The sequence below is a fragment of the Sciurus carolinensis genome, chromosome 16 (assembly GCF_902686445.1).
Source record: "Sciurus carolinensis chromosome 16, mSciCar1.2, whole genome shotgun sequence".
Classification (NCBI taxonomy): domain Eukaryota; kingdom Metazoa; phylum Chordata; class Mammalia; order Rodentia; family Sciuridae; genus Sciurus; species Sciurus carolinensis.
In genome coordinates this window covers 43,501,697-43,516,463 of record NC_062228.1, presented here as the reverse complement: position 1 = coordinate 43,516,463, position 14,767 = coordinate 43,501,697, and the positions used below count along the sequence as shown (strand labels likewise).

General features: G+C 52.5%; 3 protein-coding genes across 6 annotated transcripts; 2 read left to right on the top strand and 1 right to left on the bottom strand.

Annotated features, from left to right (window-relative positions):
* The first annotated feature begins 318 nt into the window (after positions 1–318).
* Positions 319–3,113, top strand: Tyrobp (transmembrane immune signaling adaptor TYROBP). The gene is made up of 5 exons (XM_047527681.1): positions 319–470; positions 849–875; positions 1,014–1,148; positions 1,511–1,554; positions 2,866–3,113. Exons 1-5 carry the CDS (start codon positions 413–415, stop codon positions 2,929–2,931), a joined length of 330 nt encoding a protein of 109 aa, XP_047383637.1. The 5' UTR covers positions 319–412; the 3' UTR covers positions 2,932–3,113.
* Positions 2,875–6,004, bottom strand: Hcst (hematopoietic cell signal transducer). Of its 2 annotated transcripts, none has more exons than XM_047527675.1 (5): positions 5,672–6,004; positions 4,540–4,634; positions 4,103–4,165; positions 3,602–3,739; positions 2,875–3,386 (listed from the first exon to the last, which is right to left on the bottom strand). In XM_047527675.1, the coding sequence occupies exons 1-5, from the start codon at positions 5,782–5,784 to the stop codon at positions 3,346–3,348; spliced, it is 450 nt and encodes a 149-aa protein (XP_047383631.1). In that variant the 5' UTR covers positions 5,785–6,004; the 3' UTR covers positions 2,875–3,345. The 2 variants fall into 2 exon arrangements, with proteins under 2 accessions (XP_047383631.1, XP_047383632.1); XM_047527676.1 differs by having other exon boundaries at positions 2,879–3,386; positions 4,142–4,165.
* Positions 6,005–6,016: 12 nt separating this feature from the next.
* On the top strand, positions 6,017–13,785 carry Nfkbid (NFKB inhibitor delta). 3 transcript variants are annotated; one of them, XM_047527579.1, is made up of 12 exons: positions 6,680–6,711; positions 7,391–7,491; positions 7,905–7,965; positions 8,384–8,601; positions 8,866–9,053; positions 9,136–9,241; positions 9,437–9,583; positions 9,707–9,758; positions 9,851–9,999; positions 11,725–11,841; positions 12,073–12,237; positions 12,703–13,785. In XM_047527579.1, exons 4-12 carry the CDS (start codon positions 8,596–8,598, stop codon positions 12,754–12,756), a joined length of 984 nt encoding a protein of 327 aa, XP_047383535.1. In that variant the 5' UTR covers positions 6,680–6,711; positions 7,391–7,491; positions 7,905–7,965; positions 8,384–8,595; the 3' UTR covers positions 12,757–13,785. The 3 variants fall into 3 exon arrangements, with proteins under 3 accessions (XP_047383533.1, XP_047383534.1, XP_047383535.1); XM_047527577.1 differs by having other exon boundaries at positions 6,017–7,491; XM_047527578.1 differs by lacking the exon at positions 9,437–9,583 and having other exon boundaries at positions 6,017–7,491.
* The last annotated feature ends 982 nt before the right edge of the window (positions 13,786–14,767 follow it).

Genomic DNA, 14,767 nt, shown 5'->3' with positions numbered 1-14,767 from the left:
TACAGCGACCCTACAAATTAGGTACTATTTTACTCCCAATCTTACAAGGCCCCCAAGAGGTGGAGTGACGAGCTCAAAGCTGTCCAGCCAGGAAGACAGAACTGGCTTCAATCATACTCAGGGTCACCCGTAGTGACCCTCCTGATACAAGGATGCTGAGCCCTGACTGGTGATGGAGGTCAAGAGTTGACACATACCTTTTGCCCTTCGTGTCCAGTTGCTAGGCACTGAGTGCAGCATAGCCTCTGGGCCTGATTCCTTCTAGTGCTGTCTCCGTCTGTCCTTCCTCCTCCCCTATTGTCCCCTCCTCCCGCTGCCACCACCCACCTCAGACTTCCTCCTTCACTTGTTTGGAAGCCACGCCACATCCCACTGGCCCCTGGACTGTGGTGTCCGGCAGTGTCCAGGAATCATGGGAGACCTGGAACCCTCCTGGCGGCTTCTGCTCCTTCTCCTCCTGACTGTGGGTGGTGAGTTGGGGGCTTCTGCAACTGTGTCCTGAGGCCCCAGGTTCAGCTAGGGGCAGGGCAGGGAGCAGGGTGGTTCTGGTGAGACCCAGAGGGGAAGGGTGGGTGGAAGCAGGTTCCTGCAAAGCAGCTGTGGAGCCTCTGGTCTCCAAATCTGGAGCTCCCAAAATTCAGTGGTGCGGGGGAGGGGGAAGGAGGGGGAGGGGAGGGATCGTCTAAGGGTGTTGCAACAGGACAAGCGGACATAGAGTCACACGGCATCTGAGTCTTGGCGCTAGTACCCCTGGGTCCCATCAGATATGACTCTTGGCCTTTCCCAGCTTCTATGCCCACCACTACCCATAGTCCTGTGCCTCAGTTTACCTATTCTTCCCTCCTCAGGTCTCAGTCCTGTCCAGGCCCAGAATGGTAGGCCGAGACCCTGCAGTCCCTCTCCCTGCTTCCCAAAGACCCTTCCCCAATCCAACCAAGCTTCCCCCTGCTGACACCCACCCCCTAATTCCCAAACAACATTGACCTCCCCTGACCCGTGTGCCACCTTCCCAGAATGCAACTGCTCCCCAGTGAGCACCGGTGTGCTGGTGGGGATCGTGCTGGGGGACCTGGTGCTGACCCTGCTCATCGCCCTGGCTGTGTACTCTCTAGGTCGGCTTGTCCCTCGGGGACGAGGAACCACAGCGGGTGAGTGGGTCTGGGATGCTCTAAGCGGGGGTGGGATATAAGCTCCCAGGTCAAAACATCCAAAGGGATGGTAGTAGAGCTGCTGATTTTAAGACAACAAAATGGCGGAGTGTGGTGGTACACACCTGTAATCCCAGTGACTCAGGAGGCTGAGGCAGAAGGATTGCAAATTCAAGGTCAGCCTGGGCAACTTAGTGAGACCCTATCTCAAAAAAAAAAAGGCCGGAGACGTAGTTCAGTGATAACGTATTCCTGGGTTCAACCCCAGTATCAAAAAACAACCAAACAAACAAACAATAAATGGTCCCAGTTTCCCATCCTGTCATCTTTGCACCCTGTGTCACCTCTTTGTCCCTCTGCAGTGAGCCAGAAACAGCGCATCACTGAGACGGAGTCACCTTATCAGGTAAGAAAACCAGATGCATTCTTACATCTTGCTTCTGCCCAGTCCTGTGGGCATCTGTCTTATGGACATGCCCGGGTCCTCCTGAGGACCCTAATGCCCCTTTCCTGGGTGCTACCCCATACCCAGAGGGCAAATGGGAAATCTGTCCAAAGCATGCTCAGGGATAAACTGCTTAGCTTAAAATGTGCGGAGAAGAAACAAAGGGACAAGAACAAGCCTTATTAGGCCCCAAATAGTTCTGGAAAGAGCCTAGCCCTATGAGAGGCTGATTCCCAGGAGAAGTACTCAGTAGAGCATAGAATAGAATTCAGCCCCAGTTTAGTGACTCAAAAGAGAGGCATCTTAGAATTTAGGGGATGGGAATCCTAAATCCTTTTGAGAAGTGACAAAAGCTAGAGATTCTTCAGAAAATTCCACACAGAAAAATAAAGTCATGCATATAATGCAGAGGCACTTCAAGTGATGTAGACAGAGGCATCTTTCCAGGCTCAATCCTTTGGGGGGGGGGGAATCATAGATCCTGACACCCCCCTCCCCAGAGAAATGCACGCCAGAGGCGGGTAATTGGTACATGATTTCAGGGATTCTGCCTAAGGCCCGTCTCTTGGGGTCACAGACACCCCTCTATTTGTGAACCCTTCTCCATGAAGACTAATTTATTGACCACAATCAGCTTTGCTGATTTGTTTCACTTGTGGATTGAATGTTTCTTTGCAAAGTGTAAGAATCTCAAATAGGTTTTGTGAGGTCTTGAAGGCTTAGGAAGTTTTCCTGTTATTGATAGCAGTGAAATTTTGGGACAAAGCCTTACCCTGGTCTATTCATTCCTTCAGTGAATTTGTTGAGCACCATATATATACAGCAGCAGAATTTACACCTTAGCTGGGGAGACAGACTTGAAGCAAATTAACAAAATCATTTTGAAGAGGCACCATGAAGAAAATTGAGCAGGCTGTGTGATAATGATTGGGGTTTGGGAGGAAGAAACTACGGATGGGGAAACTGAGAAATGCCCATCTAAGGATAGGACATGAGCTGAGACTTAAAGAGGGAGAAAAAGACTGGAGATTAGGGGACTGGTGTTCCAGACAGAGGCATCATAGCACATGCAAAGGTCCTGTGACTGGCTGGGCATTATGGTGAAAGACAGGGAAAGGTAAATGCTGAATTCACTTGAATAAAATCCAGATTTCTTCCATGGTCCTGTTTGAAGAAGTTGCCAGGGGACTCGAAGACCATTTAGAAGAAGTTCGAATTTTGTTTGAAATTTATTTCTTGAGCCCCTTCCACTGATGTCCTTCATCCCTTTAGGAGCTCCAGGGTCAGAGGTCAGATGTCTACAGCGACCTCAACACACAGAGGCAGTATTATAAATGAGTCCAAAATATGAGAGTCAACAACCTGATACCTGGATCCAGTCACTTCTGATGCCCACCCAGCTCATCATTCCTACTCCTACTAGGAAACAGTTCCAGAGTGTCTTTCTTGAGATTTTAGACCCACTACTGTTCCCAAATAAACAATAGAGCTCAAAAATATTGTTGCGTTATGCCAGACCCCTGGGTTAAAGAATTGGGGATGTTTGGGGTCCCCAGAAGGGTCTTGATCACAGAAACAGCTAAGTTAGGGAGTACTGGGGAATCCTAAGGTTCTTGGAGGAAGAATAAAACTAGAGGTATTTGAAATGCTTTATTCTAATCCAAAAGGGTGGAGATAGTGTATATGTTCCTGTGCCACCACACACCATTCAGGATGAGAGGGTCAGAAGTCAAAGGTTGAAGGTACAGGAGGTCAGCGCCGACCAGGCATGTTGATGTAGACTTTGTCATTTTCTGGGGGTGGGGGAGAGAAAGAATGAAGCCTGACCACCCACCCACCACCCACCCCCACCTTCCTGGGGACCCCCTGCCTCAGGGGTTTCCTCAGGGATTCCCCCAGGCCCCTCCCCCAGGGTTTCCCCAGTACCTCCTCCAGGGCTTCCCCGGGGGACCCCTCCCTGGGACCCCCTCCCTAGGGATGCCACCCACCCTCCAAGCCCCACCCTTACCACGGTTGGGCCTGCGACCTGGGCGTGGGTGGGCCAAGGCGAACACCACCCCCACAATTATAAGTGACATGACTGCATCTGCAGCCACCAGGCCCGCCAGGAGCAGCGGGGAGAGGGGCCCACATCCGGAACAGGAACCTAGAGGGCGGGTCCAACACAAGAAAGTGGCTGGGGGGTCCTGGATCCCTGGGGCTGTGCTTTGGCCACAGGGAGAAGAGGAAGTCCCCTGTGAGGTGGGTGGATCTCAGGTTGTGCCTGGAGAATGAGAGGAAAGATGGAGATCCCCAGAGGCAGCACTGAGTGTCCCGGCACGCCTGGGGGACTGTGCAATGGGCACATAAGCCACTGACAAAGAGAGGTTGGGGGTCGCTGATTCCCTGGGGCTCAGGGAGAGGTGATAAAAGAGGCAAGATGGGACCTGGAGAGTGTGGCAGATCCTCTGGGGAGTCAGAGGTGGGGGATGCTAGGACCCTCAGGCCAGGCTGGGGATGGAAGCAGTACCTGAAGTTCCAGGGTCAAAGGTAGGGCATGATCTCTCACCTGTGGACATCTGGGCAGCCACAGCTGTGGAAGGACAAGAGGAGGTGGGTGAGGTGGTCCCCAAAGCAGGGCTGAGGGGAAGGTGATGTCCTGAGAATTAGCCTCCACCCTGGAGGGACAGAATGGGAAAGAAGGCCATGTGGAGAGGGGAGCCCCAAGGGACACACAGAGACAGAAAATGGGAAGTAGAAGCAGTGACCTACCCATGAGAAGGGGAGGGTAACGGGCCACCCGCCACTCCAGAGATCCCCTCCCTCCCTCCCTCCCACCCTCCAGAACCTGAAGCAGAAAGAAGAGAAGGGGCACAGGCAGAAGGGCCTGCGCTTACCACCCTGCCTTCAGATGCTGCCCTTCCCACAAGTCCTCTGCCTGCCGCCCCCCATCACCCCTGGCTTCACCTGGGAGCAAAAACAGGAGCAGTATGTGGCCTGGAGGGGTCATGGTGAGCTCGTGGCCGAAGGGGTCTGGCCAAGGAATGTGGACCAGAGAAGTCCTGAGCAACAGTGGGGGAGTAGAGAGTTAGCAATAGCGGATGTCACCCTGCTGGTGGCAAGGCCACTTACTTCCTGTGTCTATGTGTGTGTGTGTGAGCATTGTGTGTGTATGCGTGGGTGACTCTGAGACTCTTCAGGGAACAAATTGGGGGAGGGTCGGAGAGCCCAGGGAAGCTGCAATGATGGCAAGGGAGATTCTGGAAATATTTTGGAGCTATAGCCAACATTTGCTGGTGGAGTGGGATTCAGGATGTGCAGGCGAGAGGGATCCAGGATGGCCAAGGCTTCTGGCCTGAGTCATTAAAAAGAAGGAGTGTGGATTGAGAGGGAAGTGACATAAGCTGGTTTGGGAGGGAAGTGCTGAGTTTCAGGCATACCGGGTTGGAAAATGTCTGACACATCTCCCTGTGGAAATGTTGGATGCTTAAAGCTGCAGTTATGAGTTCAGGGGACAAGTCTGGTCTGGAAATGTCAATTCAGAGGTTGGTGGCTTAAAGATGGTATTTAAAGCCATGAGACTGAATGACATCACCAAAGAAGTGCATACAGGCAGAGGATAACTACACACAGCAGCCCTTTGCACACACATACACAGGATGGGAGAAGAGGACGAACCAGTCAGGCAAACAGAGGAGGAGCGAGAGAGGGAGGAGACCCAGGAGAGCACGGAGTCTTGAAAGCAGAGAAGAAATTTGGTCACTATGGTCAGTGCTGAGAATGGTCAACAAATGGGAAGTGAGACTCTCCTCCCTCTGGAATGACTTGAGGGCTGGGAATTCCTGCCTGTTTAGTTCACCCAGCAAGGCACCTCCCCGGTGGCAACAAATTATTTAAAATGATGAATGAATAAATGTAACCAGACCTTGGAGGCGATGTCGGAAAGAGATAGAGATTTGAGCCTTACCTTTCCTCCCTACAGACCAAGAAGTCCAAACCCCTGGCCCCTCTCCCCACAGAACCCAGTAATACTACTCAGTCCACCCCCAGCCCAGAGCCCAAGAGTCAAGGTCTCTAGAATTCCTTTGGACAGACTCACAAGTCCAGGTCCCTACTGTCACCCTTCTCCTGGGGTCCCGTATTACAGGCTCCGTCAAGCCAAAGACCTGGACCCACTTTTTCCGGGGAGACTCGGGAGTCAGCCCCGCCCATTTAGAAACCGAGTTTGCTCGGGCGCGACGCGGGGACTCCCAGGGCTGAGGGCGGGGCTCTGCCCTGGACTGGGCGGTGCCAGAACCCTAATTTAAAAACTCGCGGGGACCCGACACAAGATCGGGGACCCGACGGCGGCTCCACTGGAAACAGCGAGGCTGGCGCAGCGCCGAGGCCGCGGCCCTGGGGGCCCGCAATCCGCGCCACGGAATCCCCGAGGTAATAGATGGGGGAAGTGAAGGCACCTCGGCTCTTAAGACAGTGGCAGTCTGAGGGCTGGACTTTGGGTCCTGGAGGGACAGAGCTGGAGCAGCAAGTCCTGGGTTCTGAGATCGGGGGTACCCGGTGTTTGAGGGTGGCAGGGGGCCCGACTCCCGGATTGCGGTGGAGGAGCGCTAGGATTCCGGACTCCTGGGTTTTGGGGGCGTTGGGGACTGGTGATCCAGAATCTTGATTCTCGGGGGTGCAAGGGCTGGGAGGCTGGGCCACTATGTCCTGTGGAAGGGCGGGGATGGTGGCCCCGACTTCTTTCCCTGGACGAACCGGCTGGATTGAGCTCTTGGGGGCGTGGTTATCTAAAATCGGTCGCTGATCTCTGTCGCGAAGGTCCGGCGCCTGGCTCAGAGTCCATGCTGGCAGTGACCCTGCCCCGCCCTGGGATTTCCCAGAGCGCCACGGGTCCAGGTCCCGGGGCAGAGCAGGAATTTCCCGCGTGCGGGGATTCCAGGAGTGCCACGCTTGGCTGCGCGCCCCGCCTCTGAGCGGGACACCTGGGGCGCGGGACTGGAGCGGAAGGGGAGATGGAAGATTCCCTTGCGTGAGCGCAGTGACGTTGGCGCGTCGTGTCTGGGCTGTTTCCGAATCTGCCTCACGCCGGCTTAACCCTTCTTTCGCCGGAACCTGCGCTCGGAAGGCTGGGGGTTGGAGGTCTGGTCTTCCTGGGTAGTAGAAAGGAGGAGTCCGAAAACCCGAACTCCTTGGTCCTAGAGAGGAGGGGGCTGAGGGCTTGGACCCCTGCGTACCCCACTCCTAGGTCTGCGGGGCGGGCCCTGGACTCCTGATTCTGAAGACGTGGAGCTGGAAGCTCTGGACCTCTGGATTCCTGAGGAGCTAGGGGGCTATTGACTCGTGGTTCCTTGGGGAGGGGACCTGGGGGCTCGGATGCCTGGTTTCCCGGGGAAGAGTAGAAGAACGTCAGCTTCTAGAACAGAAAGATATTGGGAACCTGGTTGTGCGTCTCTGGGGAATGGTGCCTGGCGACTCCACCCCTACCCCAGGCCTCAGAACTGGGAGATCTGGGGGTGGGATTTTTCACAGAAGTAGAGGGGTGCTGCAGAGGGTGCTCTCCTCCCCCTTCCTCAGTTTCCACGACGCTGGTGGAAAGTTGGGTCAGCGGGAAAGTGCGGAGCAAAGAGAAGGAAACGGCGGAGGCGGGCACCTCACTCAAAATCTTCTATTGGCTTTGGAGTTCTCAGGCGGCATCAGTGTGCCAGTTTTTCCGCGCGGGAGGGCGAGAAGGGCGCCCACATTCACTCCTCCCCCGCTCGGGGTGCGTTTAGGTGACTTAAGGACCCCCTGATGACTTCCTTCCCTCCTCCCCCACCAGTGAGCCGGAATGAGCGCAGCCACTGCCCAACACAGACGGTGAAGAAGCTCCTGGAAGAACAGAGGCGCCGCCAGCAACAGCCTGACGCTGGTGGGGTACCGGTGAGGTCCGGGAAGCACTGGGCACGGTGCTGCGCGCCTGTAATCTCAGCGACAGGGAGGCTGAGGCAGGAAGATCGCAAGTTCGAGACCAGTCTCAGCAACTGAGCGCGATCCTGCCTCAAAATTAAAAAAAAAAAAAAAAAAAAAAAAAAAAAAAAAAAAAAAAAAAAAAAAAATTAAAAAGGGCTGGGAATGCAGCTCAGTGGTAAAGCTCCCTGGGTTAAATCTCTAGTACAATTAAAAAAAAAAAAAAAAAAAAGGCAAATCTCCAGAGGCCAATGTGCTTGCTAGGCCCTCATAACTGATGAGAGTTATAGTCCTGACTCTGATGTCCTATAGGTTGGAAACGAATGCAGAGAAATCGGGCAGAAATGTAAATTCACCCTTGTTCCTTTTTGCTTATACCTCTGCAGAATCAGTTCTCCCCTCCCCTGGCCCAGCCCCTGATCCCATCTGTGAATGAGCCTGAAGCTGGTAAGTCTGGAGTCTGGAAACTCACCTGGTTCCCCCAGCTCCCAGCCCCCAGCCCCAGGCACTCAGACATCCCAACTCTTAGAACTTCAGGGAACGGAGAATCCAGGTGCTCCTTTTTCTGGGACTCAGTTGAAATTTGATCTAGATTCTCTGGATCCCAGTAGTCTATGCACATAGTCCCTTAGGGGCCCAGGCTTCCAGCTTTTGGGACCCCACAAATTCATATTCCAGTCTCTTAATATCACAGAAGTCTAGGCTTCTGTGTTCCTGGGTGTTCCAGGATCCTAGGCTCCAGCCCCTTAGTGACCCAGAAAATCCTATGTCTGAGCACCCTGGAGACTCAGGGTCCTCCTTCCCTGGCTATGACTGCCCCCAGCTCTGGTAACCAGGCTCACACCTGCCCTCCTCTCACATACAGACCATACTAACTTCCCAGCATTCCAAGAGACTGTGAGTTCTGGAATTGGCAGCCTGGCACCCGCAACAGGCTTTCCAGACTGGGACCCCAACACACACGCTGCCTACACAGACAGCCCCTACTCTTACCCTGCTTCTGCTGCTGAAGGTTTCTTGACTCCTGAGTTCTACCAGCCCTCGGACCCAGGGCGGCCGTGCCCATTTTCCTCAGGGATGGAGGTGAGATACAGAATGGGGAAGGATGCTGAAGAGCTCCCCAAACTTCCCCGTTGCCCTCTGGCAGTATTCTGAGATGTCAGGGGATGGGTTAAGATCCTATTCCTCAGATGGGCAAAACAGGCCCAAAGGTTCAGGGTCACTTGGCGTAGATGGGGATCCCAGCCCTAGCCTCTTGGCCAAAGGCTGTGTATGTGGATGCCTGTGTGGTGGGCTGGGAAGGGGAATTCTCAGTGGACTGACTGTCCCTACCACTGCACCCTTCAGGACCCTCTGGACACTCGTCTCTATGCAGAACCTTCCCTGCCACAGGCGGAATCCTGGAGAGTTTCTGGGCCCCCCTCAGGACCCCCACCATTGCTTCCATCCCCTGGACCATCCTTGGAGACAGCCCGAGCTCATATGCTGGCTTTGGGGCCACAACAGCTGCTGGCTCAGGATGAAGAGGGAGACACGTGAGTATAGGGAAAATGGGTCATCTGCACCTCCTGACCCAGCTGGGGGACTGTTCTCACTCTTCCCACCACCTGTCCTCAGGCTCCTGCACCTGTTTGCAGCTTGGGGACTACGCTGGGCGGCATATGCTGCAGCAGAGGTGCTCCAGATGTATGGACATCTGGACATTCGTGAACATAAGGGCAAGGTGAGGGCTGGAGGCCTGGACTTCTGGGTTCAAGGGAGGAAGGAGCCGGGGGTTGGAATTCCTGGATCCTGGAGAAGGGAGCAATAGGGGCCCAGACTTCTGGGCCTGAGGGTGGAGAGGGCTGGGAACTTGGATTCCTGGTTTTCAGAGGGGAAATTGCTCAGGGCCCAGACTGACTTTTCCTGTGACCTGCAGACCCCTCTCTTGGTGGCTGCTGCCGCCAACCAGCCGCTGATTGTGGAGGATCTGTTGAACCTGGGAGCCGAGCCTAATGCCACTGATCATCAGGGACGTTCTGTCTTGCATGTGGCCGCTACTTACGGGCTCCCAGGAGTCCTTTCGGTATGGTTAGCTAGCGGGCAGACATGTGTCCAGGGTGGATTGGTTGCCCAGATCCTGGTCCAGGGCTAGGAGACCTGGGGAGACTCTTCCACAACATCTCTTTCCTCCTCTTCCTCCTCCTAGGCTATGTTTAAATCTGGTGTTCAGGTGGACCTGGAAGCCAGAGACTTCGAGGGTAAGCCGTGTGCAGGCAGGGCTGACCTGGCAGGTGAGGCTGGGCGGGGTGGGTGCCCCAGCTGTAGGTCCCTTACCCTCTCCATTCTACAGGCCTCACGCCCCTCCACACAGCCATCCTGGCCCTCAATGTAGCTATGCGCCCTCCCAACCTCTGTCCTCGGTCACTGAGTACCCAAGCCAGAGACCGGCTGAACTGTGTCCAGATGTTGCTGCATATGGGTGCGGATCATACCAGCCAGGTAAGCTGGGCTGTGGACATCTGGCCCATAGGAGGGTGTGTGGGACAGGGCCACCTGGATGTCCAGGAGCACTAAACAAAGCCTGAGTTTGCTGCTCCCTAGCTGTGTGTCCTTGAACATGTTACTTTACTTCTCTGTGCCATAGAAGTCAACTTGGAGTGCTGTCACTGATCTTAGCTTAGGTTTATCCAGCACTTATAGTGATCAAGTACCAAATTTTGTGGATTAACTTGTTGGATCCTCATAAGAACCTTGTAAGGCGAGTGCTATTATTGCTTTCTCTTACTGACAAGGAAACTGCACACAGGGAGTCAGAAGTCTTAAAATGTGTGTGTCAGAGAGATTAGAACCCAGGGAGTCTGAATCTAAAATATTAGGCTCTTAATCATATTATCCCCCTTTCCCGTGTAGCTTCTTTGCAGACTAGCTGAGAGAGGGAAATATAACTTAATTAAAAACATTTTTTTTTTTTTAGTTCAAGATTTTTTAACACAGATAAGGTGTAGAAAGTACTAGAATGAATTCCATATACTGAATGTCAATAATCAGCAACTCAGGGCTAGTGCGGCCCTATCCACTCTTTTTTGGCAGTGGTGGGGATTGAGCCCAAGGACTTGCCCCACCTCCAGCACTACCACTGAGCAGCACCCCCAGTCTTCGTGTCTTTAAAAGATGCCTCCCACCCCCAAGGACCACTATTCTACCTTAAATGATTAGTGATCCCATAATCTCAAATATCCTGGCTGTGTTCAAATGTCCTTTTGGCTCTAAAGTGACATTTTTGTTTATTAAAAGAAATTAGGATTCAAATAAAGCCATGTATTACAATGATATGTCTTTCTTTGTGGGTGTGGTGCTAGGGATTGAGTCTAGGGCCTTGTGCATGCGAGGCCAGAACTTTACCAACTGAGCTATGTCCCCAGCCCCTATAATGATGTCTTTTTAAAGTTCCTTTTATTTTAGAAACCTCCCCTTCCATCTCTGTGCTTTCTTCATAGTTTGTTTGGTGAGCAAACTAGGTTGTTTTCCCTGTACAAGCTCACACAATTTTTGATATTCATTAAAAATGAACAGTAGGGCTGGGGATATAGCTCAAGGGCTGGGGACATAGCTCAGTAGCTAGAGTGCTTGCCTTGCAGGCACAAGGCTCAGGGTTCAATCCCCAGCACCGCAATAAATAAATAAATAAATAAATAAATAAATAAATAAATAAATAAATAAAATAAAGGGGAAAAATGAACAGTAATTCCTTAAGGGCATGTAATAAAGTTTCTTTTTAGAAAATGTATATTTTTCCCCCAAAATATGGAGAGAACAACTCAACATTGTGGTGGATATAGGCTTAGTTGGTCCACTGATTAATACCAGCAACTCTTCTCCTTGTAGATAAAATACAGTCGTATGGGACAGGGTGCACTTTAATGTGTTAAGCAGAATGTAGGGACAGTCAGGATAACTGCAGGCCCAGAGAGTTCTTTTGAGGGATTGGAAAAGGACCCTGTTTCTCAACCCTTGAACAGGAAAGCAGTCATACAAATGTCCAGTTCTGTGCTGCATATGGTGTGAATTGCCCCTCGCCCCCCTTGGAGGTGGTACTCTTGTACAGTACACAATGCATACAGTTGTATAAGGCACTCCTGGGTAGGGTTGGCAAGGAAGACCCTAGAACTCTGAGGTCCATGGGAGGAGGACTGGCCTTGACCTCTGCCATTTCCCTCCTCACAGGAGATCAAGAGTAACAAGACAGTTCTGCACTTGGCTGTGCAGGCTGCCAACCCTACCCTGGTTCAGTTGCTGCTGGAGCTGCCCCGGGGAGACCTGCGGGCCTTTGTCAACATGAAGGTGGGGACCTAGGCTGGGATATGCAGGTTGTGGTTAGAGAAGGGCAGTAGGGCATGGAGGGGCCAGGGGGTGGGAGGTGACGGGAATGCACAGGACATAGTCATAGAGGGGGCTGTGGCTTCTGGCTGTGAATTCGGACTGTGGAATGCAGATGTGGAACATGAACAGCGCGGCCTGGAGGGCTGGGGCGGCTGAGTCTGCATCCTTATGGGCCCTCCCTTCGTACTTCAGGCCCATGGGAACACAGCCCTCCACATGGCAGCTGCCCTTCCCCCTGGGCCACCCCAGGAGGCTATCGTGCGACACCTGTTGGCAGCCGGGGCGGACCCAACACTGAGGAACCTGGAGAACGAACAGCCTGTCCACCTGCTGCGGCCCGGCCCAGGCCCTGAGAGGGTGAGCACTGCTCCTGACCACAGAGTGGCCTCTGAGCCCACAGAGGGACCCCCCTCAGCCCACCCCATCCTGACTTTAGAGGGTGACCTCAAATCTCAGAAAATGACCTTCGACCCTTATCCAACCCTGATCCTTTCTGTCAGCGTGAGACCTGATCCCGACTTCTTATCCATCCTGACCTCTCAACCCTGAATCTTGTCCTCTAAATGTGCCTTTCCATCTCTCTGTGGGACCTCTGAACTCCTGTCCCTAACCCTGGATCCTGACCTCAAATGTGATTTTCAACTCTTGATTCCGATTGGGTGCTGACCCCAAGGTGGAGCCCCAGACCAGCGACACCGTCCCTTCATTTTCTGCCCTGGCTCCTTGCCCTCCGCTGGGGTTCTCCTGTCTGGGCCCCCACCCCACAGCTGCCCACGACTCCCCGCTGTCCCACGCTTCTTACTGTGCTCTGTTTGTCCACAGCTCCGTCAGCTGTTGAAGAGGAGCCGTGTGGCACCCCCAGGCCTGTCCTCTTAGGACTCAAACCCAGAACCTGGACTGATTTTCCAGTCCCCACCGTCCTGTGGGACAGCCAGCGTATGCTAATGTTGCAAATCCATGATAATGTATGTGGAATGTCCTGCCATTAGGGTCTTACATTAAAACCCCAAAATGGCTGCTGGGGGGGTGAACAATCCCCAATATTTGGGGTGGTGTGATACCCCTCCCCTACCCGCAAGGAGCCATCTAGATGATTTCCATGAAATCGAGGCTTCTTGATTGTTTCTGTGAAACAACCTGGGCCCCCTAACCCTCTGCCCACTAGGGAATTTCAGGACCTCTCCCCTAACTCAGCACTTCATATCTAGAAACCCAGATGGAACCCTTTCATAGGACTTAGAGCATCCCAGCAGGGTTCCTCAGGTGGCCCTCTCACCTTCCCCAGGACCCACATCCCTCAGGTCCTAACCCCTGAGGACCCTGTGGACTAGTGTTCCTGGGGCCTGTTGCTTTTGGATTCAGTATTCAGTGGAGTCCCTGCCTCAGTCCTCAGCATTCCCAGTGAATCCCTCCCCTAATATGAGCATCCTTGAAGCTCCCTATTAAACTGTACTTAGAACAGAAATGTTGTCATCTCATTTCTGGGGGCACTGGTGCAGGGAGAGGCTGTCACCCCACTGAGGGGTCATATGGATGAATGTGCCTGGGCGGGGCATGTGACATCACCCTCCACCTACCCAACTCTGTTCTGCCAGCTAAGTCCAGCATCTGTGGGTTATTATTTCTCACAGTTGTAGAGACTGGGAAATCCAAGCCCAGGGTGCCAACAGGTGTAATTTCTAATGAAGATGTTCTTCGGGTTCTGCAGGTGACCTTTGTACTGTAGGCATTTTCAGATTACGGGTGTGCTCAGCATGTAAGATGTGACAAACCGTAAAACCCAGGGAGTTTTATGTCATACATGGTGGCGCATATCTGCAATCCCAGCTACTTGGGAGGCTGAGGCAGGAGAACTACAAATTTAAGGCCAGCTAGGGCAAGTTAGTGAAACCCCATCTCAAAATTAAAACAATGCTAGGGGTGGGGGTGTGGAGGGGCTAGGGATACAGCTCAGTGGTAGAGTGCCTCTGGATTCTGTGATGGGCTGACAGATCTGATCCATGAGAATGTTACAGGCCAGACTCTAAGGGAAATGACTAAACAGACTCCATTTTGCTCTGAGACTCCATGTTATGTAGGAAATAAGCTTCTCCCATGGGAACACCCTGCCTGTGTGCCCATCATCAGTTACTTAGTGTGACATGTTTAACAAGACAGAGTGATAATTCCTATGTAAAGAAAAATTGCTCTCTTTTGATCCCTATTGCTCCTAAACAATGTACCATGTGAGCAGTGATTGTGTGGATGTTAGTAACCATTCTTTAGTTTGTACCTAGGTAAGGGTCATTTTGACCCACTTCCCCCTCTGTCAATGATCTCATGATTTTAATGTATAATTTCAAATCATAGCAACAGACACTTATGATTAAAGTGATTTTTGGTATAAGAACCCCTACAACCCTATGGTCGGGGCTGTTCTCCCAATAGCCATTTTTTGGGGCATTGTGTGAGACAGTCAGTCGGCTGGCTTAATAAAGACTCTCAAATTTGGACTTCTCAGTGGTGATCGGTCTGTTCTTAAGTTGCACCCCATAATAGATTCAAATCCCGGTTTATCATGTATACGCACGCACATGCAAAGCCAAGGAGTTTATTGGACTCCAGGTATGGCTCAGTGGTAGAGGGCTGGCCTATCAACCCTGGGTTTGAGTTCAGCAGCACAAACAAGAAAAGACTAAAAGCCAGGAAGTTCACATCTGCTTCCCACTCCAGTGGCCCTCAGCTGATGACTAATAGATGGTACATACCTGCTCCAGGTCCCTTACCTCCCTGTTGGGATAACTTGGAAGTGCATGTTCTACTCTGGTTCCCTGAGTCCCCAGCAGAATAAATGAAGCTCTAGTTCCTCAGAGTGGTTTGGGCTTGTAACAAAACCCCATTTCCCTTC

Excerpts from the sequence above, each read along its gene's own strand:
- Hcst (XM_047527675.1), bottom strand. The coding sequence starts at position 5,784 with ATGGGCGGGGCTGACTCCCGAGTCTCCCCGGAAAAAGTGGGTCCAGGT. Across the intron at positions 4,166-4,539 it reads GCTCCTGTTTTTGCTCCCAG|CTGTGGCTGCCCAGATGTCC; the intron begins GTGAAGCCAGGG and ends GTCCTTCCACAG. Across the intron at positions 3,740-4,102 it reads CTTTGACCCTGGAACTTCAG|GTTCCTGTTCCGGATGTGGG; the intron begins GTACTGCTTCCA and ends CCCGCCCTCTAG.
- Tyrobp (XM_047527681.1), top strand. The coding sequence starts at position 413 with ATGGGAGACCTGGAACCCTCCTGGCGGCTTCTGCTCCTTCTCCTCCTG. Across the intron at positions 471-848 it reads TCTCCTCCTGACTGTGGGTG|GTCTCAGTCCTGTCCAGGCC; the intron begins GTGAGTTGGGGG and ends TTCCCTCCTCAG. Across the intron at positions 876-1,013 it reads TCCTGTCCAGGCCCAGAATG|AATGCAACTGCTCCCCAGTG; the intron begins GTAGGCCGAGAC and ends CCACCTTCCCAG.
- Nfkbid (XM_047527577.1), top strand. The coding sequence starts at position 7,363 with ATGACTTCCTTCCCTCCTCCCCCACCAGTGAGCCGGAATGAGCGCAGC. Across the intron at positions 8,602-8,865 it reads CATTTTCCTCAGGGATGGAG|GACCCTCTGGACACTCGTCT; the intron begins GTGAGATACAGA and ends TGCACCCTTCAG. Across the intron at positions 10,000-11,724 it reads GTGCGGATCATACCAGCCAG|GAGATCAAGAGTAACAAGAC; the intron begins GTAAGCTGGGCT and ends CCCTCCTCACAG.